Source organism: Chiloscyllium punctatum, chromosome 20, assembly GCF_047496795.1.
Source record: "Chiloscyllium punctatum isolate Juve2018m chromosome 20, sChiPun1.3, whole genome shotgun sequence".
In the NCBI taxonomy this organism is placed as follows: domain Eukaryota; kingdom Metazoa; phylum Chordata; class Chondrichthyes; order Orectolobiformes; family Hemiscylliidae; genus Chiloscyllium; species Chiloscyllium punctatum.
Window position 1 is genome coordinate 39358996 of NC_092758.1, and position 27153 is coordinate 39386148.

The window sequence follows — 27153 nt, forward strand, 5'->3', positions numbered from 1 at the left end:
CAAGCCAACACCGAATAAGCCGGTCTTGCAGCCTGAATGCACTGCATGTCAACTCAGTTAGTGAATAATAAGACTTCTACACCTCAGTGGAAGCAAGTTCCATCCTCTGGATTCATTGGCCTGTGTTTGGCCAGTAACAGCAGTAGGCCTATTAGCTCCAGAGCTCCTTAATAGTCTCTGCTGGGACTGCAGTTTGAATATCTTTTTAACTGCAGGTTGAAGGCCCAAGGATCTTTGGACCCTGGTCAAAAAAGTGCATTGGGTCATGAGTGAGTTTTGAAATCTAATTTGGAAGGGAAAACTATTCACTTTGGGTTTGGGGTATTTCGGTAAGCCTCTAATGCACAAAGGTTTTTAAACAAACTCAATTGACCCTTGTCACCAGCCCACTTTATGACATGGGAGTGAGCTTGGGATGGGTAATGGGATGAGCACACATCTGGAAGGGACATGTAATACTCAGCCCCTGGTCCCACTCATCCCATTTCTAATTTCGTCCCACCCTCCAAACACTTAAATATCCATGTTTCTTCAATTCTGCAGCCAAGCCAATTCCCAGTTTTAATAAACCCACTATTAGTAGTGGCCTTGCCTTCTACTATAGAGACCTAACACTGAAATACCCTCTGTACTGCTCTCCCCTGCTTTCCCTGCTTTTTCTCTTTTGAGACACTTCTTGAAACCTTCCTCTTCGATCCAGTTGTTGGTCATCTGACCTAATGGCTCTTCCTTTGCCTCGGTATCACACTTGTTTTGTAATCCTCCTGTAAATCACATCTAACTGTTACACTAAGTTAAAAGCACTGTATCAATAGAAGTTAAGTTTTATGAATTTTTTTTAAGTGGAAAGATTATAAAGTCTGACATTTGCTTATTTTTGATAAAGATACAAACTGTGTGTAAATGTTTTTGTTATCCTGTCTCATTTTGGTTTTCTCTCAAACATGTTATTCCCATTGCATAGTCAGTTATCCATACATTCTATAAGTTCAAATGAAATAAATTGAAGAACTCTACCCATGTTTGAAATGTTGTTGTTTTTAAAAATGCAAGTAACTTTTTATGTTTGTTATATAAAGAGTCATAAAAACAGGGATAGTAAACCTCCGTTATGAGGATGGATTGCAGAAGTCAGGACTGTTTTCCTTGAGGAGAAGGTAGCTAAGAGGAGATCTGATAATTTTCAAAATCATGAGAGGTCTGGATAAAATAGGAAGTGAAAAACTGAACCTAATCATAAAAGGATCAAGAGCAAAATGGCAAAGATTTAAAGGGATTCACAAATATAATGAAATGGAATAAGAAAAAACTTTCACACAAGGAGTGATTTGAGTCTGCAAAGCACTGCCTGAAAGTGTAGTAGAGATATTCAGAATGCTATTGGCTATTTGTATATGATGATAATAGACACAAAAAGGGGAAAGGCACAAGGCCACCACATGCACGCTGGGCAAAATGGTCTCCTTCTGCACTAGAACTATTCTGAAGCATAGATGAAGCATTCTATCATGAATAGATATTACAACCAAATCCTGGGTGACATTTCTCATTTCAGTATTATTCCAGCTGAGATACCTCAAATTGTCAAATTCATGGGTGAGGAGTTATGAACTGGCTGTCCTTCCAGTTTCAACAGCACCTTTTATTGGTCATAAGGTTAGTTTATAAAGGATCATCTCCTTGTAGATAACTTTCTTCCTTAGCTAATGAATTTATCTTAAAAGAAACCAATTACGAGTGGGATAAGTTACTAAACACAAGAAGAAATAATAATGCAACACAAAATTAGAAATGAGACATGATGAAAAAATATCAATATTTTAGAGTTTCTATGGGTCGTTAGTGAAGAGTGTATAGTACAATATTTATAGTTGAACAGTCAGTTTCAGGATATTTAACTATTTTGTAGAAATCCTTTTCCCCTATTATTTTTTGGTGGTGGTTGGCTGGCCGTGCTCAGAACAAGAAGATCCTCCTTTTGTCCTATTTCCTTTAGCAGCTAGCTTCTACAACTTCTACAACAAAGTGAGAGCTTCCTTTACTGAGAACATTATGGTTCCTTGGTAGTACATCTCCAGTTGTGTCCTTCACAGCACGCTAGTGCACAAACCTGGATTAGTATATCTGTATCCCAGCCCACCACTGAACATGAACACTTCAACTCATGGGCACACCATCTTCCAGTAGCAAATTCAGACCTGTCCATGTGCCTTCTTGAAGGAGGACAGTAAATGCATACATCTCTCCTAAATGCTGTCTTATCTTCATGTTCACGGTCTGAGATAACCTCTGGAATATCACAGGTTAACTTGTACTGCATTTTTGGCTTCCTTGTCATCACATCATGTGATATTTCAGAATCTTTTTTTTTCAAACAGCCACTGAATTTACGTTGTAATCAATGTTTGGGTTCTAAATCTTTTTTTGTTAAGACACTTGTTTGAATTAAAGTTCAATGTGCTTATTGGTGTTTTGGTTATGAACCTCGCCTATGATGACTGAAAACAGTGTGGATTAAACAATTTGGCCTTTTTCTTTTTGGGTGCCAGAAAGATCAGAGCGAGAGTTGTGACTGCTCACAATTTAAATCGGAGATACCATGTTTAATAAAAATATTCAAATTTTCAGTTTACAAAGTTAGGTGCAAAAGAAAGCTGAAAGGAGATTGCAAAGAAAGTGCTAGTGGATATAGATCCATTAAGTATTTGTGCAAGTAGACTGTAAATAAAGTAATGTAGGAAAGCATGAAATTATGTACTTTATAGGAAGAATGATGAAGCAAATGTTTTATCAAGGTGGGAGACTGATAAATATTAACATTCAGAGGGAACATAAAACAATACAGCCCTCAATGTTGCGCCGACCTGTGAACTAATCTAAGCCCATCCCCCTACACAGTCCCATCATCCATGTGCTTATCCCAGGGTTGTTTAAATCTCCCTAATGTGGCTGAGTTAGCTACATTGGCAGGCAGGGCATTCCACACCCTTACCACTCTGAGTAAAGAACCTGCCTCTGACAGCTGTCTTAAATCTATTACCCCTCAATTTGTAGTTATGCCCCCTCGTACAAGCTAACGTAAGCATCCTAGGAAAAAGACGTTCATTGTCTACCCTATCTAATCCTCTGATCATCTTGTATATCTCTACCAAATCCCTTCTTAGCTGCCTTCTTCCCAATGAGAACAGACCCAAATCTTCTCAGCCTTTCCTCATAAGACCTTCCCTCCAGACCAGGCAACATTTTGGTAAATCTCTTCTGCACCTTTTCCAATGCTTCCACATCCTTCCTGTAATGGGGCAACCAAAACTGTACACAATATTCTCAAGTGCAGCCACACTAGCATTTTGTATATTTGCAGCATGACATTACAGTTCCAGAACACAATTTCTCTCCCAAAAAACTTAACACACCATATGCTGTCTTAACACCACTATCAACGTGGGTGACAACTTCCAGGGATCCATGTACATGGACTCCAAGATCCCTCTGCACATCCACACTACCAAGAATCTTTCCATCGACCCAGTATTCTGCCTTCCTGTTATTCTTCCCAAAGTGCATCACCTCACATTTAACTGCATTGAACTCCATTTACCACCTCTCAGCCCAATTCTGCAGTTTATCCAAGTCCCCCTGCAACCTGCAGCATTCTTCCACCCTGTCCACTAATCCACTGACTTCATCTGCAAACTTACTAACCCATCCACCTATGCATAAAAAAATAACAAACAGCACTGGTCCCAAAACAGATTCTTGTGGCACACCACTAGTAACCGGACACCAGACTGAATATTTTCCATCAACCACCACTCGCTGCCTTCTTATAGAAAGCTACTTTCTAATCCAAATTGCTAAATCGCCATTAATCCCACGTCTCTGCGTTTTCTCCAACAGCCTACCATGTGGGACCTTATCAAAGGCTTTACTGATGTCCATGTACACCACATCAACTGCCTTACCCACATCCACATGCTTGGTCACCTTCTCAAAAAATTCAATGAGGTTTGTGAGACACGACCTGCCCTTGCCAAAACCATGTTGACTATCTGAAATCAAATTGTTGCTTGCTAGATGATTACAAATCCTATCTCTTAAATCCTTTCCAAAACTTTTCCTACAAAACACGTAAGGCTCATTGGTCTATAGTTATCTGGGTCATCTCTACTGCCCTTCTTGAACAAGGGCAGAACATTTGCAATCTTCCAGTACTCTGGTACTAAATCTGTAGACAATGACTACTCGGAGATCAAAGCCAAAGGCTCCAACACCACCTCCCTAGCTTCCCAAAGAATCCTCTGATAAATCCCATCTGGCTCAGGGGACTTGTCTACATTTGCTCTTTCAAGAATTGATAACACCTCTTCCTTACTAACCTCTCTTCTTTCTTGTCTAATCTTGTACCTCATTCTTCTCCTCTACAATATTCTCCTTTTTCCTGAGTGAGAACAGATGAGAAATATTCATTTAACACCTCTCCAACCTCCACGGAGTCCACACACAACTTCCCACTTCTGTCTTTGGTTGGTCCTATTCCTACCCTAGTCATTCCTTTATTCGTTACATACCTATAGAAAGCTTTAGGGTTCTCCTTTGTTCTACCTGCTAAAGACTGCTCATGTCTTCTCTTTACTCTTCTTACCTCTCAATCTAAATCTTTCCTAGCTAACCTGCCACTCTCCATCACCTCATCTGAACCATGTCATCTCATCGTCACATAAGCCGCCTCTTTCCACTTAACAAGAGATGCAAATCTGTATTAAACCAAGGTTTCCTTACTTTATCACTTCCTCCCTGCCTGACAGGAACGTAGCTATCAAGGACATGCAATATCTGTTCCTTAAACCAGCTTGACATTTTGATTGACGCCACCCCCATAGAGTTATAGCATTTCCAATCAATGTAGGCAAAGTTAAAGTCCCCCATAATGACCACCCTGTTCTTTTCACTCCTACCTAGAATTGTTTTGCCAATCCTCTCCTCCACATCCCTGGTACTGTGCGAAGGCCTACTTTTAAAATAAAAACACTCCCAGCAGTGTGTCCTCTCCTCTCCTCTTTCTAACCTCAGCCCATACTACCTCAGTAGACAAGTCCTCATCAAAAGTTCTTTCAGCCACTGCTATACTATCCTTGACTAATAAAGCCACACCTCCCCCCTCTTTTACCGCATTCCTTGTTCTGTAGAGGCCCCACCTTCCCTGAAATGAGTCCCAATTATCCATGTTCCTGAAACCCTCCCTCCTGCATCATCCCTGCAGCTACATGTTCAGCTGATATCTTCCCCCTATTCCTTGCCTCGCTATCATGTGGCATGGGTAACAAACCACAGATAACAACTCTGTTTGTGATAGCTGTCAGCTTTCACCCTAGTTCACTGAAATCCTGCCTTACATCTCTATCTCTCTTTCTTCTTAAGAAATTTGTACCTATGTGGGCCATGACTTGGGGCTGATCACCCTCTCCCATCAGGACCCCAAAGACATAATATGAGACATCACAGACCCTGACATTTGGGAGGCAACACACCAACCGTGAGCCTCATTTGTTCCCAACAAACCTTCTATCTGACCCTCCAACTATTGAGTCCCCAATGACTAACACTCTTCTCCTTCCCATTGCATACCCCTGGTAAGTCGTAGTTCCCCCCCCCCCCCCCCCCCCCCCCCGCAACAGTATCCAACGGTGTACTTGTTTTTCAGGGGAACGACCACAGGAGATCCCTGAAATGACTCTTCCCCGCACCCCCTTTGAACAGTTACCCAACTTTCTTTGTGCCTAGGAGTAACTGTTTCCCTATAACTCTTATCTATCACAGCCTCTGTCTCCCAAATGATCCAAAGTTCATCCAGTTCCCTAATGTAGTCTCGGAGGAGCGAAAGTTGGGTGCACTTCCTGCAGATATACTTGGATGGGACACTAATGATGTCCCTCACCTCAGACATCATGCAGGAGGAACATTCCTCTCCCAGCACTGCTATCCCTGCTAGTCCCCTTATCAGAATGTTTAATAAAAAATAGAGAAGCTTACCTGATGTGTCCCTGGTGTAAAGGTTAAAGATGGTTGACCCTACAAAGGTAGGGTCTCAGGTTTAGAAACAAAACTCCCTTATATAGCTGGAGGGAAATTTTTTAAAAAGTCTCTCTGTTCCCAGAGACCTCTGCTGTCTGATGTCAGACGTAAAGACTCAAATCAGTGACTCACTGCTCCCGACAGGCCGTTGGTCCAAGCTCCCACCCTTTGAGTTACTGCTGCTGAAAAACAGAAATGGATATGGATGTTCTTGTAAATTCATCGCAGAAAAGTAACCTACTGTCAGCAATTAAGGCAAAACTAGAAACTGCAAGCAAAACTCAGCATATCTTGCAGCATCTGTGGGAAGAAAGCAAAGTTAATGTTTCAATCCGGTGGTTCTTCATCATAAATAATATGTTCGCCTTTATTGCCAAGGAAGCTTTGAAATTTCATGGGGCCTTGTAGAAATAATGTATGAAGTACCATGTACAGTTTTGGTCTCCCTACTTGAGGCAAGGTATGAGTGCTTAAAGGGGTGCAACAATAGTGTGCTGAATTAATTCGAGGCTGAAAAGGCTGTCACATGAAAATAGAATGTGTAAAATGGGCCTAGTATTTGAAGTCTGGAGGAAGGAAAGGTGATCTCTGACACATGCAAAAGTCTATATGGTCTTTCCAGACTGTAGTTGAAGAGTCTACAACTAGCCATTATCTCGGGATAAGGGGTTTGCAATTTATGAATGCAGAGGAGAAATTTCTTCCCTCTGAAGTGCTATGAATATTTGGAATTTTTGATATACATGGATGTTCATATGCAATGATTATATTCAACCTTGAGAGTGATAGATTTTTGGGCTTTGAGGGATTCAAAAGCTTTTCTTTGAATTCACTCATGGGATGTGAGCATAACTGGCTGGGCATTCCTTACCTGCCCCTAGATGCTCTTGACAAGATGGTGGTGAGTTGCCCACTTGAACCAGTGAATTCAATGATCTGTAGGTAGAACCCAGTGCTGTCAGGGAGACAAATCCAGGATTTTGACTTTGCAACACTGAAGCAATGGTGATATGTTCACAAGCCAAGATAGTGTCTTGGAGAAGAACTTGCAGATGGTGCTATTCCCATGTATCAGCTGCCCTTGTCCTTCGAGATGGTTTGACCTTCAGTAGTTTCTTGAATGCATCTTGTAGATGGGGAAGTGGAATTGAGCTAGGGTTTCAGCTACGATCTGGTTAAATAATGGAGACAGCTTGATGGGCTGGATAACGTATTCCTGATCCTGTTTCTTATGCTGTTATGAAGTGATTTATTTATTTCTTTTACAGATAAATCAAAAATGGAGGATAATGAGACGAGTGACGAATCTATGAATAAAGAATCTGTGGCACTGGAAGGAAGTGTTTCAACATGCAGGGAAAAAGAGCATCAACAAGGTGTTGATTTAGGACAGCACTCTGAGTCTGAGACTGAAACTGGCAAGTGCACGACAGGCAGTGCACAAAATGAGGAGTGTGGGTCTGCTGGAAGCATACTTGAAAGCAGTCCAAGAAAGGGGAAGGAGTCTGTCAACAGGACAAGAAAAAGACCGGAATCAAAAGGATCCAGTCAGGCAGGGTTATCTGAACAACCACCTTTGGGAGTTGCTGACCAGGTAAGCAATATTAGGGCTTTGAGTATTCATTGACTTGTGATTTTTGAGAAGATTTGTAGCTCAAGTTGAGGTTCAGGTTATAAGTTTGCTCACTGAGCTGGCAGGTTTGTTTTCCGACATTTCATCACCATGCTAGGTAACATCATCAGTGAACCTCCAATGAAATGCTGGTGTTTAGTCCTGCTTTCTGTTTGTGTGTCTTGGTCTCTTAAGGCAGGTGGTATCATTTCCGGTTCTTTTTCTCAGAGATTGGTAAATAGTGTCCAAGTCTATGTGTTTATTGGGAATTTCTAGAGGCCTGGCATTCAAACCGGAACTCCGTCAATAAGCACATCGATTTGGACCCCATTTACCAACCTCTGAAAAAGAACTGGAAAATTTATCGCCCACCTTAAGAGACCAAGACACAAATAGAAAGTGGGACAGAACACCAGCACTTCACCAGAGGCTCACTGATGACGTTACTGATCATGGTGACAAAACGTCTGAAAACAAACCTGCCAAATCAGCAAGAAAACTTACACCCTAATCCATTGACTTCCATAAAAAAAAATTTTAATCTCCAAATCTGGATTCGTACTGTGCTTGATAATTTTTGCCTACTTGAGTTACAAAAATGTAATTAAATATTTCAATCTGATATTGAAAAATATGACTAACTATCCAATAGCTGCAGTAACTTTACTCCATTTATTTTCCAGGTGCAAGATCTCCCTAATCAAGAGACAGGAAGTTGGGGCTACTGGGGAAACTGGGGAAAGTCATTGCTTACAACAGCAACAGCCACTGTTGCATCTGTTGGTGAGCTCCCTGTTTCTTTTAACCATAATTCTGAACAGATTATCTTCTAGTTCATTTGATGAGAGGTGAAGCAATACTTCAAACGTAGAAAGTATAAAATCTTTGTCTGATTAGAGAACACTATTAAGTTTAATGAGTAAGCTCATATGATGTGAAACTATTGCAGTTGTTGTAAAAATCAAAAGCAACCTATTTGTTGAATGCAGGAGCATCAAGAGTCTAAGGGATAGCAAACTCCTGCTCATATGTCCCAAGAAGATAAGTATTAGGATATTATCATATCGCATGACTCACTGCATAAATCTCCAATTTTTGTGAAACACGTTTTATAGGTCGTACTCTTGTCAAACTGTCCTGGTATCAACTTTTAAAATATTTGTTGTTATTATTTAAAAATTCAGTTTTAAGTCTGGACTGCAACATCTGTTTTATTGCCTTTGCAGCTTTATCCAATTGTACCTTTATACCCCTCACAGTTCCAAATCTTGCAGTGTTCCTGTACAGTTGTACTTTATATTAGTAGCAGGTTAATTCATCTTTGTGCTGAAAGATGAATGTAAAGTCTGTATTATATTGTAATTACTGTTTATTCATAAGCCAACACAGTTTTCAAACTTTTATTTTCAAAATAACGGATCAAAAAGTCAGAATGCTGGGAATTTTAGAAATTACAATAATTAAAAGACTAATTTTGGACCTGTTTTGTTTCACAGTTTTAAGTTAATAGTATATATAGGTAGCTCTCCACTAATTAACATAGCACATTAAACTATAGTCATATACACCACTATATATCACTTTATGTATAATCAAAGTCCCATCCCACAATGTTTGAATCACCTTTGTTATCACCAGTGTGACTTATTCCATTTTCCATTTGTGCTATTCTGTGGCCTCTCCAAGGATCGTTTCTAATTCATTCTCAATAAGCATGGTAAGTTGATGCCTACTTGTACTTGTTCAGACTGCCCTAGCTTTTTCCACATGCAACGTTTTATAGCATCAGACGGAGTAACATTTGACCTCATCACTGTATTAGATTTAACCATGAGCCTCCAATCTGAAAGGCCCAATCCACATTAACTCTTGTAAAAATATTCTCATTAAAACTATTAGCATTTAGCTATTCAATATAGTTGTAAAACATAATATTTAGAAATGTTTTCTTACTACTTTCAAAGACTTTGAAGAGCAAAACCTTGAAGCTAATCAAGACTAACTAGACTGACTGTGTAGGGCATTATGAAATAGCTTGTGCTGCTTTCTGTGTGTAATAATAAATACAAAATTATTGTAATATCATTTGATTAGAAGATCAGAGGGTGGCAGGTCAGCCAAGAATGACAACAGAATGACTTGATTCTCGTGTAGAATGGAACTGAACGCATTGCTTATTTATTAAGTTGATTTGAAGATTTGGAAGTTTAAAATAATTTTTACTACTGTTCTTAGTTTTAGTTATTATCTATTTGAATGACTGCATTTTTGAGAAAGCTATTGAAAAGGCTGTTACTCTCATGCACATAATTTTATATTATTGTTTGTTAAACGAAATCTGTTAAAGTCAGGGCCTGACTTTAAAATTTCTTCCTTTTCAGTACTCTTGATTCAGCCTGAGAGTTTGTTCTTAAACCAAGTTTTATCTGCACCTTCAACTCTTCTCATAGTTTTCTTAGAATCCTGTAATCCAGTTTGTGCCCAACGTTACATGTCATTGGGGTAGTGTACTAGAAATCAAATCCCACTATTCCTGCACTTACCACCAAAAGTAAAAGATTATAAAGTAAGTACCCAAAGTTCCTCAATGATTTTGTCTTTTACCTCTAGGTGAGGCAAAGCATAAACCGGTTTTCTGAACTTAACAAGAATTATACTTATTCCAAATAAATAGATTCTAGCTATAGATAAACTATATGAGCTATTGACATGTAACTCAAACCCTCTCTCTTATAAAACTCAGTCCCAGATAACGCACCTACTGTGGCCCGTGCACAAATACAGAAACAAAGAGTATTGTGGTGAAGTGGAACACGAGGAAGGCAGTTTAGTGGCCCCGGTGCATGGATGATCCTTTTAGCTTGTCAGGACTTGCTGCTGCTTGATATATCTTCCTTCCTTCCTTCTCCAAGTATTTTTTACTTGCTTGCAAGAGGCACAGAGTGACTCTTTAACCCTTATGAAGTACCTGACTTATTGGTTAAGAGCCATTGCTTACTGCAGTTGATTGAAGGGACATACACTGGCTTTCTTCGGTATTTTTACTGAAGAAAGGAGGATAGCTTCTGTTTATCCAGAGGTTTAATTCACATCCACAAACAGTTCAGTTGCCTGGGAGCCAATCACGTAGATGTTAGCAGGCAGAACGTCTCTGATGTTGAAACTGGTCACCAATCAGATCTTTGCTGGCTGATTCTCCATTCATACATACCCCTTTGATCTAACTTGTCTGCAAATAGACTGCCCCTACTTACACTGAGTATTAAGTAACTTTTAAAAAAGTGCAGTGATCCTTGCCACCATGCTTGATTTAAAACAGTCCTTTTTGTGTTTCAGAAAATGGACAGTCTTTAGAATATTCACTGGTCACATGAAGTTTAAAAGTCTTTGAAGTTGGTAACAATTTACTATCGTGAGTAGGAAGTAAATGAGAAAGTGCATGATTGCAGAGGCAAAATGCTTTGCAGCTTTTGTTTTACAATCTCAAATTTGACAGTGGAGCATACTGACATCAAGGATATTTAGTTCATCCAGGATAAATAAAATCCAGATGAATTGGAATGTTTATAGTGCAAAGAAGTGTATAAAGAAAGCTTTTGATAAAGTCCCACATAGGAGGTTAGTGAGCAAAATTAGGGCGCATGGTATTGGGGGTAAAGTACTAACTCGGATTGAAAGTTGGTTGGCTGATAGGAAACAAAGAGTAGTGATAAACGGCTCCATTTCGGAATGGCAGGCAGTGACCAGTGGGGTACTGCAGGGATCAGTACTGGGACCGCAGCTTTTTACAATATATGTTAATGATATAGAAGTTGGTATTAGTAATAACATTAGCAAGTTTGCTGATGATACTAAGTTGGGTGGCAGGGTGTTGGTGGCAAGAACAGGAAGGCAGATTACTACCTAAATGGAATCAATTTAAGTAAAGGGGCAGTACAGAGAGATCTGGGTGTTCTTGTACACCAGTCAATGAAGGTAAGCATGCAGGTACAGCAGGTAGTGAAGAAGGCTAATAGCATGCTGGCCTTCATAACAAGAGGGATTGAGTATAGAAGCAAAGAGGTTCTTCTGCAGCTGTACAGGGCCCTGGTGAGACCACACCTGGAGTACTGTGTGCAGTTCTGGTCTCCAAATTTGAGGCAAGACATTCTGGCTATTGAGGGAGTGCAGCATAGATTCACGAGGTCAATTCCTGGAATGGCGGGATTACCTTACACTGAAAGACTGGAGCGACTGGGCTTGTATACCCTTGAGTTTTGAAGACTGAGAGGGGATTTGATTGAAACATATAAGATTATGAATGGATTGGACACTCTGGAGGAAGGAAACATGTTTCCGCTGATGGGTGAGTGCTGAACCAGAGGACACAGCTTAAAAATACGGGGTAGACCATTTAGCACAGAGATGAGGAGAAACTTCTTCACCCAGAGAGTGGTGGCTGTGTGGAATTCTCTATCCCAGAGGGCAGTGGAGGTCCAGTCTCTGGATTCATTTAAGAAAGAGTTGGATAGAGCTCTCAAGGATAGTGGATTCAAGGGTTATGGAGATAAGGCAGGAACAGGATACTGATTAAGGATGATCAGCCTTAATGGTGGTACAGGCTCGAAGGGCAGAATGGCCTACTCCTGCACCTATTGTCTATTGTCTAAATACCATCAACTGCCATCTCTGATAATTCCACTGTTAGTTAACAAAACTGAATTGCTTCCTTTGTTAACTAACTTTTCTTATAGATTATTTTATTTTTATCACTAAGGTCATGGGATTTCCAATGTGATTGAAAAAGCTGAGACCACTCTTGGGATTCCCAGCCCCACAGAAGTTTCAACAGAAGTGAACGTGTTCAATGAAGACAAAGGTGATGACAAAAGAGCTACATCTTAATTCTGAATAGTTAGGCTGTATCAATGGTCAAGCCTATGGGTGAGTTTAAGATGAAGATGCTGTGAGGAACATTTAGACGGAATCTGCAAATGTAGTCAGTCTTGAACTTCATGTAAAATGATTGTGTTTTTACATATTACGTATTTTGTTTTTGCTGTACATAGTGAAGTTTTAGTTTTTTTTTCCCTGTTCTAGTTTAAAATTAATGACTTCCTGGGGCTCTGGTATCTTGCCAAAGCACCAATTGTTCATGAGTTAGATTTTGTGATGCTAATAGCAGTAAATAGAGACGGTCAATAAGACTTATGTTTGGAAGTGTCCAAATACTCTGCAAAGGAGCTCAAGTGCATAAGTGATTTGGGAATAGTTTATGAAGAAGCACCAGCTGAAATATGATGTATAAGCAACATGGACAGTTAAGTGATAGTTTCTAAGTTCTAGAAGGCAATTGAATGTTTGAAGTCAAGTTCTGCAGCTCGGGCTAACAGTTTGATCTATTCTGTTTGCAATTTTTTTTTGCTGTTTTGTTTCTTTTTCTTTCCTCTTGCTCAGAAAAGATGACCAAGAAAAACTCTATCAAAGTGATTTTTTTTCCCTTTCAAGAGCCTATGATAACTTTATCTCTGATGGTTAGTTTATGTATGGATCATGAAATTGAACCTTAACTGCCATATCTGGGTTAAAGACAGGTCCTTGACAAAGAGAATACCCCTGTCCTTTGTAATTATTGAACAATAGGTTGTTCTGAAAACTTGCTTGATAATATCAAGAAATTGATTAAATGTTATAAATATTTTGAAAAGTTACTATTTAGCATGTTAGTGCTCACAGTAGGGTGGTCATGCCAATTGGGCCTGATCACTTTTGTGATTCTTAAAGCCATCAATAATATATGCACAAATAAAAATGTACTGTTGGGTAATAGACTGATAGGTAAGCTTCTTAAAATTATGCTCCAAAGTCTAAATCTGACTTTGTTTCTTTGAAATACATTGGGGTGTTTTGCTATGCTAAAAGCAGCAATAATAAAAATATGCAATTGTACAGTACATTTAACATCGTAAAATATTCCAAAACACTTCAAAAAAGTATTCAAACCAAATTTGACACTGAGCCACTGAGTGGAAATATTAGAAATATAAACAAATTTTGGAAACATGACACAGCTCAGGTCAAGTGTGTGAAGTCTTTTCAACCTTAACATGTTTACCTCTCTCCAGATGTGATGCCTGAGTATTTTGAATGTCTTCCCTTAGCAGCAACATTTGTGGTACTTTTCTTAAAGGGGTTTTTTTTTGAAAGGACAGGTGACCAAAAATTTTGACCATGGACTAAGGAATCTGTTAAAGGGGGAAAGTGAAGTAGAAGCAAAAAGTTCCTTAGAAATATGAGTAGTTGTCAAGAATTCACTTATTTGAATAAGTGTAGTTATGCGGTGTGTTGTTTATTTTTACTTGGAATAATTCCAAGGACTGCGTGCTTGTTTCTAATTGTAAACAGAAATCAAGAATGGTAAGAATAGCCCGAAAGCAGAGAGCATAAGCACCTCTCCAAGCAGTGGAGCATTTGGGATGTTTTCTACCATCACTAATGCCGTTCAGAGCACTGTGAGTATGTATTTTATTTGACTGATAGTTAATGTCTTTTATACAAATGTCACTAAATAGTATTATATTAGAATAATTTAAAACTGTTAAGAGAAGTCTGGGAATATTTAACCAGTAAAGCATTTTCCTTCTGCGTATCTCACTCGTGACTATGCTTTACTTTGAACTCTGGTTTTAATTAAATTATTCCCACATCTTTAGATCATTTAATGACCTACTCCACTATACTATGATTCCTTCATGTATTGCAAAGTTAACATATATATGCATAATAGGTTATTCATATCTAAGAATGTTTGGAACGACTGATATCACTGAAATATTAACTGATGCAAATGTTAATGACCTAATGCATCCAACAATTTTAAAGCATAAAGAAAAATTGAAAGAACTGCAGATGCTGGAAATTGAGAAACAAATACAGAAATTGCTGGAAAATCTTAGGTCTGGCAGCATCTGTAGAGAGAAGTCACTGTTTTGGATCCAGTGACCTGAGGTCGTTCAGATGTAGAGTCACTGGAAATGAAATGTTAACTCCAATTTTTTTTTTCCCCTCCACAGATGCTGCCAGACTGGCTGTTTTTTTTTTCCCCAGCAGGGGAAATTTTAAAGCTTGTATTGTTACATCATTAACGGCATGTGCAGGTGAACTGTTGATCACCCAGACCTGCTGAGTTTCTCCAGCAATTTTTTTGTTTGTGTTTTAGATCACTATCTTCAGTACTTTGCTTTTGTTAACATTCATACTGAATCTACCCCCACCCCCCCTCATCCCCAGATCAGATATCTGTTGTGGACCGTCACACAACCCTCTCATTCATTTACTTGCCACTGGTGCTTCCTCACCCACCTGTCACCCTGATGCTACACCTACCCCTACTCACCGTCCCTCCCAATTTGCATATTTCCCTTCTTGCAAAACCTGACAGTGGCTTTGGGTCTTTAAAATATTTTACACTGGAACATGGCTGCAATTGCTGTTTTTTTTGGAAAAAAAAGATGTTTTGGCCTTGAACACCTACTGCATGGTTAGATTCATTACTGGTTTTCTATGATGGAGGCTTCTGAGAAAGACCCAGAATCAGATGGCTCAAAACCCTGGTGACAGGTTGGTGGAAAGTCCTGATTAGGATTACCATTGATTAAATCTGTTTTCACAGTAACCAGAAAATCTAGGCCATTACATTCAAAAGAAGTATTTAATCAAATTTGTGTATATTTATCCAATAAAATATAAATATAAATTACTTTACTTTCAGGGGAAATCTGTACTGAGTGGTGGTTTGGATGCACTTGAATTTATCGGTAAAAAGACCATGGATGTTATTGCAGAAGGAGATCCTGGTTTCAAAAAGACAAAAGGACTAATGTATAGGACAACCACGTTGTCTCAGGTATTCTCTAACCTTTGGTAGTAAGTAAAATAAAATAATTATTTGGTATTGAAGCATTGTTTACTTGACCATTTTCGATCATCCTGTGAGCTATGATAGGAATGTTGCAATGTTATTGCAATGCTATCAAATACATTTGTACTCCATTGAAAACTGAGTGAGAGTTTACTGGGCTATGATTGTTTAAAGAATAATACATTTGTAACATTAAGTTTTTCAGTGTGGGTTATTACAGGAATTGAACATGTCTAACAGCTCTCCAGAAGGTCCATTGTGTATATATTCTAATAATACATTAAGGAATCTGCTCTTTGAGACTGCATATTTTGCAGTGTATAATAAATTTGGTGACCCAGATAACATACAGCAATTGAATATATTAAATTAATATGAAATGTCATGGAAGTGCTGGCTATATATTGGAGTTCAAATTGTGTTTATACCTACATTCTTGTGGAAATCATCATCTGCATTAAATAACAATGTCTTGAAATTTATGGGTTTTTTTTAAGAAGCAGATGGTAAGAGCTATTCTCGGTTGCTGGTAGGAATGAGCTGTGATGAACTATTGATCTAATTTGTTTTCATGTTGGGAGAGTAGACTAGATGTGAGAATACATTCTTCCATTAAGAACATTGTATTGGAATATTTTTGCCTTAGCATAGTTTGTAAATTTAGAAGCGTTCCCAAGTGTGTCTCACTCCCATTTTAGTCTACTGTTATAATTATAGTGAAAATGGATTAATAATGTGTAACTTTAATCATTTGCCTTTTAATAGCTGAAACTTTTGTGGACTGAAATTTGCTTCAGAAACGAGCACAGCTGACCTAAAATAGCTGGTGTGATCATGAGACAAGCCCAGATGACTTTTGTAAGATATATAAGCAGCTGCCTCAGACTTAGTACTTTATGAAGTGGCACTTAAACTCATTGAGGCATCAAGAATCTCTTGTTTGTCTCATTTGCATGTTTACTGCACATACTGAGCGATGAAACGTTCTTTACAACTTTCCAGAATTTTTTAGGGAATGATATACCAACATCAGCCTTTAAGCAAAATGGATTGATAACAGCAAGGATACTATATTTTAGTTCTGTCCTTCTATCAGCCTCAACCCCAGTCACAGAAATTAGTTCTGATGAAAATGCAACCTGACAAAATTGAGAATTCAAGATCTGTGAACTGTGCTACATCCAAAAAAAATAACAGTTGGACTAATCTTTTCATTCTTTCAACCCAAGGGATTCTTAGGATCTGTAACTGCATTTGCCTTTACCTTTAGACATGACAGGAAGGTAAAGGTAGACACCCCTCTTCCCATTTCTTATTTATAAGCTAATGTCCTTTTGTTTCTATACCTGTGTTTGATACCAAATTTTATTATTTTATTCAGGGTGGTAGGTAATAGAAGTCCACTTAATTTCATGAAGAAAAATTAAAATTGACTCTCCTCAGTTTTTGATCTTTTGTAACCAAAGTTTAGTTTGTGTAATAGCTACCCACTAAAAACAAGAGAAAGAAAACATTGACACTGATCAATAGGAGTTTAAGTAAGGTGGGAGCAATGATCCATATTCACCTTGTCATAACTGGCTATTGAGCTTTCTCAGTCCTTTAAAGAAATTACATCGTACCCTGAGTCTTTCTGCGTGCTGCTACGTATCCTGAATATTTTCCCAGCTCTATTCTGCAAGTCTCGTGCTTACTACTCAGCTGTTTCTTCCTTCCCCTGTTACTCTCATAGGGTTAGGGGACCTGAGCTCAGGACTGAAGAGGCACTGAGCAGAGGGACCAACAAGTGGGAGTGTTAGGGGAAAGAAACAATGATAGGAGAGTCAGCCACCAGGAAGATTGGACGATGCAGCTCATGGGAGACAGTGAGCTGAAGCTATGATATAATCACACATTTAAATAGAAAGAACTCATAAATTTATTCAGTCTTAATAAGAGAATTTTGTGCCGTTCTGTTCAAAGCACCAATCAGATCTTAGTGTAAAAAATACAGGTCAGGAAGATAACTCGCCTTTCTATGTTTTCTCATGGAAAATCACTTTCGTTTTCTCGCCCATTTTTAAGGAACTCATTAGGAGTCCTAAATAAAGGTTAGCTACAGTGGGAAGAATTTTTGTAAGAGGAACAGATATTGGAATATTGGGAGGATGACTTTGCAATTTTGAAAGAAAGGAAAGGCAATTCTGTAACTTTTAGAATGCAGGAGATTGTATCGGGATGAACTAGGACTGTCTATGGAAACAGGCGGAGGTGGTATTGACTTGTGCAAGAATTGGTATAATGCTGATGAATGTGAGGATATTGGGTGTTGGAATAACAAATAGGAATTGTTCTCGAAAACAATAGCACTGAGGCAAGAACTGTGCCAGTAATTGCACGATGTTACTAAACTCCAAGTGCTGTAAATTAAGTTACCATTAAGTTGTTAAATTGAATATTGGAGTACTCAGCTGAATACTTGATAGATTTCATGTGTAATTTTAGGCTTTCAAGGAACAGGATGGAAATTATCACTAATCATCATTTGATATTTTCTGAAGTAAAGTCCTCCGCTATGTCTTATTAGCCAAACTGGAATATAGATAAATCGGAGAAAATGATGTTAAACCCTTTTTAACCTAAATCATTTTCTTGAAGTTGATTATGCCTTATTTTTCTCTGTCTAGGTTCTTCGAGAGGCTAAAGAGCGAGAACAGCAACAAACAGCTGAGGAGGTTTCTGTGGATACAGAAGAGAAGGCTCATTATGGAATGTTATTTGATGAGTTTCAAGGTCTATCCCATCTAGAAGCTTTGGAGATTTTGTCAAATGAAAGTGAAGTGAAGGTAAATAAGGGATATGATTTTTGTTTTTTGCCTGTTTAGTAATTTGATGAAACTAAGTCCCAAGTACAGAAAATCATACTTCATTAGAAATCTGGACTATCCAGGCATGCAGTAATATATTTTGTGATTATTAAATAAAATTCCAACTTTGTGTATATTAATTTATATTCGGTTGATCAAATTCGAATTATCCGAACAAGATCTCAAGGTCCCGAAGTTTGAGTTCAGAAACCATACTCTGTCACTACCTGCAGAAACTCTTTCCGAGACAGACTGCCCACCATTGAACTCAGCAGAGCTTCTCTCTTGCTCTACCTCTGTCATTAATTTTCTTTTCATCTTTCCTTCCGACTTTTCTGGCCCTTCTGCCGCATTCAATATCTCTCACATTGTCTCTGCCCCTTTCTCTCTGTCTCTGTCGTCTTTCCCTCCCCCCCCCCCCCCCCCCCCCCCCCCCCCCCCGCCTCCAATACACAGCTGAAAGTTTCTGACATCTCTTCTTTCAGGTGTATTTGTATACAGCTTTTTTTCCCTTGTACTTTAATTACAATCCGAAGTTTGGGTTTGACTATCAATTGGTTTTATACTCTGATACCTCATTCAATGAATGAGTGAAACAGCACAGCTCTGAGCAGAGACACTGACAGAAACCCAGGCAGACATTTGAGAAGCCATATAAAACTACAGCAAAGACAGCCCTGCTCCATCCCAGAGTGTCTTTCGATTTGATTTGGTCAAGTTGATTGGTGTAATATACGAGTCGGTGCTTCTGTCTGAGGCTTTGTCATGGGGTCCATTTACACATGAGAATGCTTCCTTTATGATCAGATCATTATCCAAACGATCAGTTATCTGAACAAAATACTCTCTGCCCGTCTCATTCAATTAATAGAGGTTGTTCTATATAGCGAATTTTCTTGGTCTGCTATATGTCATGCCTTCATGTCTATTTTAATTTCCTTTACATGTGTGATATTAACTCTCTCGATTTTGCATGAGAATGTATAAATTGTTACCAAATACTGATTTTATTTACATATATTTGTTCACACTGTGCATGTGTGGGATGTTCATTATATTCTGTAGGTTAAGTCAGTACTGAATGCCTTGTTGGGAGAAGATGTAGAAAAATTGAAGGAGGAGTTAACAGCCATAAAAGAAGCCTTTGATTTAACTGAATTTGATGATGAGGATGAAGAAGATAACAAAGGTAAAAAGGAGAATGAATGAATAATTTCTATATCAAAAGCAAAATATTGCAGATGCTGTAAATCTAAAGTATAAACACCAAATGTTAGAACTACTCAGCAAGTCGAGCAGCATCAGAGAGTTATTAACCTGCAATGTTAATTCTGTTTCTCATCTCTGTGTTTGTTCTTTGTTCTTTCATCTCTTTTTGTTCTGTGTTCAACCTAAAATTTGCCCATATGTTACTGATGTCATACCTACATAAACTTTTAATGTTAAGTTGGAATAACCTCAATAAATCAAAGTTGAAATAAAACAAAGAACTGCGAATGCTGGAGATCTGAAACTGGATCAAAAATTACTGGGGCAACTTAGCAGGTCTGGCAGCATCTGTGGGGAGAATGCAGAGTTAACATTTCAATCCATTGATACTTCATCAGAACTGATAGCAGCTAAGTAAAAGTGGTATTTATGGTGAAGATGGGGGGCGGGGGAAGGAGAAGAGGGAGCGGAGCGGAGAGACGAGTTGAAACTGGGCCAGAGGGAGAGATATGGAAGGGGTAGGGAGAAAAGGGGATTAAAGATGGTAAGACAGGACTGAAGAGAATCTGAATAAGTAATCATAAGAGCTAAGAGTTGGAGAGAATGTGTAGATGAGCTGAAAGCAGCACATCATATGCTACTAGGACGAAAAGTGTGAGATTGACTTGGCTATGCTGAAAGCAACCCATGCCATGACAGGATCAGAGTGTGCGGATGGGTAAAAAACATGAAGGACTTTTAAGGATGTAAAAGCACTAGAGAGGGTGCAAAGGAGATTTATTAAAACAATACAAGTAATGGAGGATTTCAGCTACAAGGAAAGATTAGAGGAAATTGGGCTTATTTTCCTTGGAGCAGAGAAGATCAAGAGGTGACCTCATTGAGATGTTCAAAATTATGAATAATTTTGACAGGGTAAAGAAGGAAATTCTGTTTTCACTAGTTGGCAAGCTCCAAGAACAACAACTCCTCTTTAGCTTCGAGTTTCTGCAGTTTCTATGACTCAACATCACATTCAATAACTTTAGAGTCTGGTTACATCATAAAATTGTATAGGATATAGGAAACCATTCTATATTTCAATCCTATTTGAACCAAATGACATGTTAATGTGAATCAACATTAATGTGCTCTTGATTATTTTGGTACTCAACCAGCAACTCTTGGGGGGTGTTTGGGTTGAAATGGAAAGTAGTGAAACTGCTCTTGAACATATAACATAGTTGTATGGCTGAGGAAAAATCATAGGATTGTGGAACTTCACCTTTTTAAAAACTACCTTAAAATGCTGCTGAGTTATTCAAAAAATCCTACTATCTTTCAAGAAAGACTTTGCAACGCCTACCTCCCTCTTTTTTTTCCCACCCCCCCCAAAAAAAAATGGCTGGTATATTTGATTTGAAGCTCCATGTTAACCCCCCAATTAAGACATTGCCTCTCAATATCCATAATTTAATGCATATTCATATTTGCTCAATGTTGCCAGTGTGAACTAAAGGTTTACTCTAAACAATGTGATTGACCTTGCAGGGGGTGACGGGTCTGGATTTGTGAAAGAATTGTCTGAGTTGTTATCAGAGATGAAAATTGCTGCTACGTCTGACAAACTGGGCCAAGTAAGTGTAGATTGATTTGACACTGATAAGTCCCCTGATCTGATGGGTTGCATTTTAGGATATTAAAGGAAGTAGCTACAAAGATAGTGGATGCACTGATTGTAATCTTCCAGGAAATCTCGAAATTTAGAAAAAAATCGATGTAACACCCTTATTCAAAAAGAGGCTTGATAGGCTAGATGCAGAGAGGTGATAATGTGTCAATAGCAACCAAGACTAAAATAGACTGATTTTTCCTCAGTAAGAGTCAAGGATTATAGAGATAAGGCAGGAAATTGAAGTTGTAGATTGTTAAATCAACTTTGATTTCATTGAATGGGGAAGCAGACTTGAAGACCGAATGGCTTAGTTCTGCTGCGTCTCATGGCTTTATAATAATAAACACTTAAGGATAACAAGAAGTTTGGAGGGTTTTTTTTCATTGCAAGGAGTTGTTCGAACTTGGATTGTTTGTTGGAAAATGAAGGGAGAGAAATCATTTTTTTTTAAAACAAGGTGAAATTTTAACTGTTTTACCCTGTCTATTTAAATCAATTAGGTAACTAGTTGTTTTCCAACAGTTGATGCCAAACGCACATGCATTATTACTACATTAAAGCCTTTTAAATTCTCCTGAATCTATAAATCTGTAATTACCCTTTTTTTTTAAATTGCCAGAAAGATATTGGTACCACAAATAGAAAATAAAAATCAGAGAAGTAAAGTTGGAAAATGTTGGCAGATCGAAGAACAGTTAAGACACACAAGACCTTTCATTTGAATTAACCTTGCAACATCAGATGTTTTTGTTTTTAACCCTTAAACATTGAAAATATAAGCATTAAGATAGTTGTTTTTCTTTACAAGTCAAGAAACTTTAATGTGTCCAATCCACAATATGATCATACTTTAGGGATTACAAAATATTCAAACCCTTTGATTTTAACAAATAGTCAATAGGTTTTATTTATATTTGTTTCAGGGGAAGAATATGCTTTATTATTTTAGTTACCAAGCATTCTGGCATCTGCTGGAATACTGGTAAATCAGATCCCCTCTACCCTGCTACAATGATTTGTTTTATCTTCAAACTTAAATCTGTTTTTGTTTATTGTTGTTTTGCTAAATAATCCAAGACTTGCAACTGTTTCAGGCCAGAAAGCATGCTCAAGATCATATAAGTGAAATAAATGTGATGTCCCTGACGCAAGTAGAAGATATGTCAGAAGATCCAGAGAAGAAAGAGCACAGTGAAGAATCTAAACCTGATGATTTGAGCAAAGGTCATAAACTTTCAATTGAGGTAATGGAAGCTGCTTTAAAATTTTTGAGAACTGGTTTCCAATAATGGTTAACTAGCTTAGAAATTGTTTCCATAATATACAGTGAAACATTTTGCTTGTGTTTGCAGCATATTAACATCCCAAATTAACTCTGATATTTACCAATTTTATTTACATAAATAAACATCTGTGCTAAAATAGGAGACAGACTTGCACATTACTTCCAGTAATGACTGTTGGTAATGTGCTGTTCAGGTCAGTAGGTGGGTCTTTTCACTTCCAATAAGACTATGGCTTTTTAAAAAATTTCTTAAGAAATGAAATGGGGATATTGCTGACTAGGTCAATACTTATTACTCAAATCTAAATGACTTGGTAGGCAGCCAACCTGAACTACTGCAGTCCATTTGGTACAGGGAGAGAGTCCCAGAAATTTGACCCAGCAACAGTGAAGGATCGGCAACACTATTTCAAGTTAAAAATCGCACAACACCAGGTTATAGTCCAACAGGTTTAATTGGAAGTACTAGCTTTCAGAGCGCTGCTCCTTCATCAGGTGGTTATGGAGTACACAATTGTAAGACACCGAATTTATAGCAGAAGTTTACAGTGTGATGTAACTGAAATTATACATTGAAAAATACCTTGATTGCTTGTGGAGTCTTTCATCTGTTCGAATACCATAATAGTTTCACTTCTTTCATGTGTAAATGACAATTTTTTTAAAAAATGTTACATTCTCAGGTTAACTGTAACAATTGATGTCAGCCAGATAATATGTTACAATATGTTACTAATTGTTAGTTAACCTGTGAATGTTACTTTTTTAAAAAAAATTGTCATTTTCACATGAAAAAAATGAAACTATCATGCTGCAGTTTGAAAAGTCAATTTGATCATTCAACTAATCTCAGGTAAAGAAGAAAAACACAATGAATTGTGGTAAACATAATTACTGGATAAAAGCAAGAGAAACAAAAATTAATTATTGGTAATAAATTTATATTATACATACTGGTATGAAAATTTAACATATCAAAGATTCATTGAAATCCTGCAAAATTGCACTGTTCAACATCATCATGGCCTGGTATAATGGCACACTTAAAATTAAACATTTGTTAAATTTTGCATCTTGAACTTTCCTGCCAAATTCTTCCGTTTACCTCCCATTTACTCTTATGTAATGAACCTCACAACATTAACAAACTTGTCGAAGAATTAAAGATATATGTAGTTAATGTACCTCACATTTATTCAGATGTAATGACATGATTTACTTTTTAACGATATTAACGTTTAGATGTATCGTGAGCAAAGTGTGATAAGTTCCAATACGCTTAGTACCAGTGTGAATGAATGAGAGTCAAAACATGCTGTAGTAAAACAAGTGGGCTAAGGAGAGTTATGAATTAATAGAGACGCAATATAGTAAACAGATTGTGTACCGTTACCAGCATGAATGTGATTTTGTTTAAGTGTGTTAATGGGAGCTTGCAGTTTCCTTTGTATCAGGTTTTATAGTGTGATATAGTAGGGTTGACCTTTTATACAAGATATGTGGAAAATACATATTTTTGGCCAACTTTTACATAAGATCAACTTTTACACGAGTATATACATTACTTATAACAGTTGAGAGTTTAACTTAGAGCTTTGGCTCAATTGGCTGGACAGCTGGTTTGTGATGCATAATAATACCAAGTGTGTGTGTGTGTGTCCATTTACCACATTAGCTGAGGTTACCATGAAGGATTCTCCCCTCACCTGAGGTGTGGTGACGCTGTGGTTAAACCACCATCAGTTGTCTCTCTTTAATGAGAGTGTAGCCTTATGGTCTGTTAAGACTATAACAACTTTCCCTTTACAATCTTTAAATTTAAGTCCAAATGACTAGCCACTTAATCATTTTATTTTTCATTGTTAAATGCCTCATTACTTTATGTTCAGGTGATCGAGAACCTGCTGGCTGTTATGTTGACTCAAATCTGAGATTGTATTTCTGTATCTCGTTGCGTCTTTGTTAGTTTGATCTTCTGAGTGACTTTGTGAGAAAAGCATTTTCCAGGTAGAGTCTGATTTGAACAAAAGTCTCTGTTATGTGCCCTAACACACCATCTGGCTCAGGCAGATTACTGAATAATTTGTGGGGCACCCAATACATCATTTAAAAATGTGACAAGAAAATTGCACTGCTTCATGATAGTTGTTGATGAGATTCCTGTCGAAGCAACTCTATATGATGTGTTGTCTTCTTTACCTAGAAATATATTCAGCAAACACATGCCATGTGATGACATTTGGTTATTTAATAATCATGTTTGCTCTATCTATCACTGGACAAAACATGCAGGGCAGATCTTCAATGTTCACTGATTCTTTGCACACATTGTTATACTAAAATCAAATATATACCTTGTAAGCAAACACTGTAATTTTCACGTATTTTGTTCACTGCCTACTACTTGATATTCAACAAGGATGATAAAGGTTTGTAATCAGAATCTGAATGTCAAAGTTTCCATTATATTATATTACCCGGTAAGAAAGTTGGATGATGGTTTCAGCTATACTTCTTGGCTTTAAATAGATAAATTGATTGAGGAGAAATAGGTCTGCTTGATCTAACCTCAAAATACATAATTTGTTTCTAAAATTCACAGAACATCCATACATCTGCGATCAGAAGCCTGGCAGAACTTACTGCTCGATCCATTGAACAATTCCATAAAGTGGCAGTACTAATTCTTCACGGTCAGGACCATGATGTGGGTGCTCTGGATCGTGCAAAAACACTGTCAAAGTATGATATTTTAATACTATTACAAAAGTAAAATACTGTAAATGCTCCACTCTGAAACATAATCAGAAAATGTTACCTACCAACTTGGGCAATATCAGTGGCTAGTGAAACAGTTAATATTTCAAGTTGATTTTTCACTGAAATTGGGAAAAGTTAGAAATGTAATAGGTTTAAGCAAGTGAAATGGTGGGGTGAGGATGTTGGAGGAAAATAAAAGAAACTGTACTTACGGTACATTGGAAGGCAAGAAAGTTTAATTGAAGAAAGGGTATATACAGCTCAATGCCAAAGGGAATAGTGAAGAAACAAAAGGTGTATCTAAGGGAGATGTGAATGGTAGTTTGAACAGCTGCCATCAGAAAAGCAAACAAACTAAAGTCCTTTTAAAACAAAATCACTCTTGAACCTGGAAGGAGTGCTCTGGACCTTGGGCAGTGAGGATAGAGAAAGTGAAAAAGCAGGTGCTGCATCTCCTGAGCTTCTTTGGAAATGGGCCATAGGTACTGGATGGGTATTGGAGGTGATTGACAAGTGGACCAAGTGTCATGGAGGCAGTGATCACATGGGAGTGCTGAAAGGGCAGCAGAAGCTGAGTTTGGTAGTAGCATCATGATTGAAAAAGTGCAGGATAATTTGCTGAATATGGAGGCTGCAGTGGTAGAAGGTGATGACGAGATTCTGGGGAGGAGTGAGTTCAGAATGGCTGGCTGGAAATGGGGCAAACACTGTTGAGGACATTATCAACCATAGTAGGAGAGTCTTTGGTTGAGGGTTAAAGAACACCTATACAAAGCATTGCATTTTGGAACTGATGTTACAAACATGAGGAACAGGACTTCCTTTTTCAATTAAGCATTTTGTGGCCTTCCCTACTCAATGCTAAGTTGACTAATTTCAGACTGCAGTCTCTTCTGTTTACTTTTTTTTGTTGAAGGTTTTGTTTTTGGTCTATTTTTTCTTCTGTCATTAACCTCTCCTCTCTGTCACCCTGTCACAGAATTTTATTATTCTTTTCCCAACCTCCTCCTGTTCACTTAGTTAAAATCTATACATTTCTAATGATTTGCAGTTTTAATTAAAGGTCAGCAAATTGAAATGTTAACACTGTTTCTCTCCTCAAATGCTGTCTGGCCAGCTGATTATGTCTAGCATTTCTGTTCATAGGAGGTTTTAAACATTTCCAGATTAGAAGAGAATGCTTGCTTTGCATTTTTAAATTGATGAACATATACTTTATAATGGAATCTTGAGCTTTGTTCCCAATTACATTTGAGTTCTGGAGTGAATGTAGAGGAACAGAAGGAGTTGGGAAATCAAATATTTAACTGGCAAACTTAGTCTTGGATGGAGCCAAGGAATAGTTGATCTGATTTTGCTTTCCATTATAAACAGAGTCTGAAATGAGATGTTGTCTTGTTTTTCCACTTTTTACACTATCAAGACCTGATTTCACCTTTTAAAAATCCTTATGTATCAGGAAAATAATGCCACAAAAAGGTTCCTTCAGTTTTTAGGTTTTGTAAATAAGAGCACAAATTGTAAAACAAACAATGGAAAACTTTCTTACAAGGTGATGGTTAAGTTTCTTTGAGTTCTGCATTCAGGTTTTGCCAACCCTGTTCAGAAAAGGCAATGTCATTTTAAATAGAAGATGATTTTTTCTTAATCTTCTGAATGAGTTTATTTTAGACAATCTGTGATACTGGTGTCTACTTCACCATGATTTGTCATAATGGGGCTGCCAGTAGACAGCTTTGATGGAATGTATTACATTGGTACAACATTCTATCTTGTAATTGAAAAGAACTGATGCTCCTTTTTGTTTTCTTTCTT

General features: G+C 37.8%; 1 protein-coding gene across 1 annotated transcript in view; it reads left to right on the forward strand.

The window, feature by feature from the left end:
* The window catches only part of LOC140492055 (protein FAM114A2-like), a 38410-nt gene that overhangs the window by 6257 nt on the left and 5000 nt on the right, over positions 1-27153 (forward strand). Inside the window, 10 exon segments of the mRNA XM_072590719.1 lie at positions 7341-7666; positions 8368-8467; positions 12441-12542; positions 14069-14175; positions 15435-15569; positions 18251-18409; positions 19496-19619; positions 21170-21255; positions 22388-22537; positions 25181-25320. Coding sequence (XP_072446820.1) covers positions 7341-7666; positions 8368-8467; positions 12441-12542; positions 14069-14175; positions 15435-15569; positions 18251-18409; positions 19496-19619; positions 21170-21255; positions 22388-22537; positions 25181-25320 — 1429 coding nt within the window.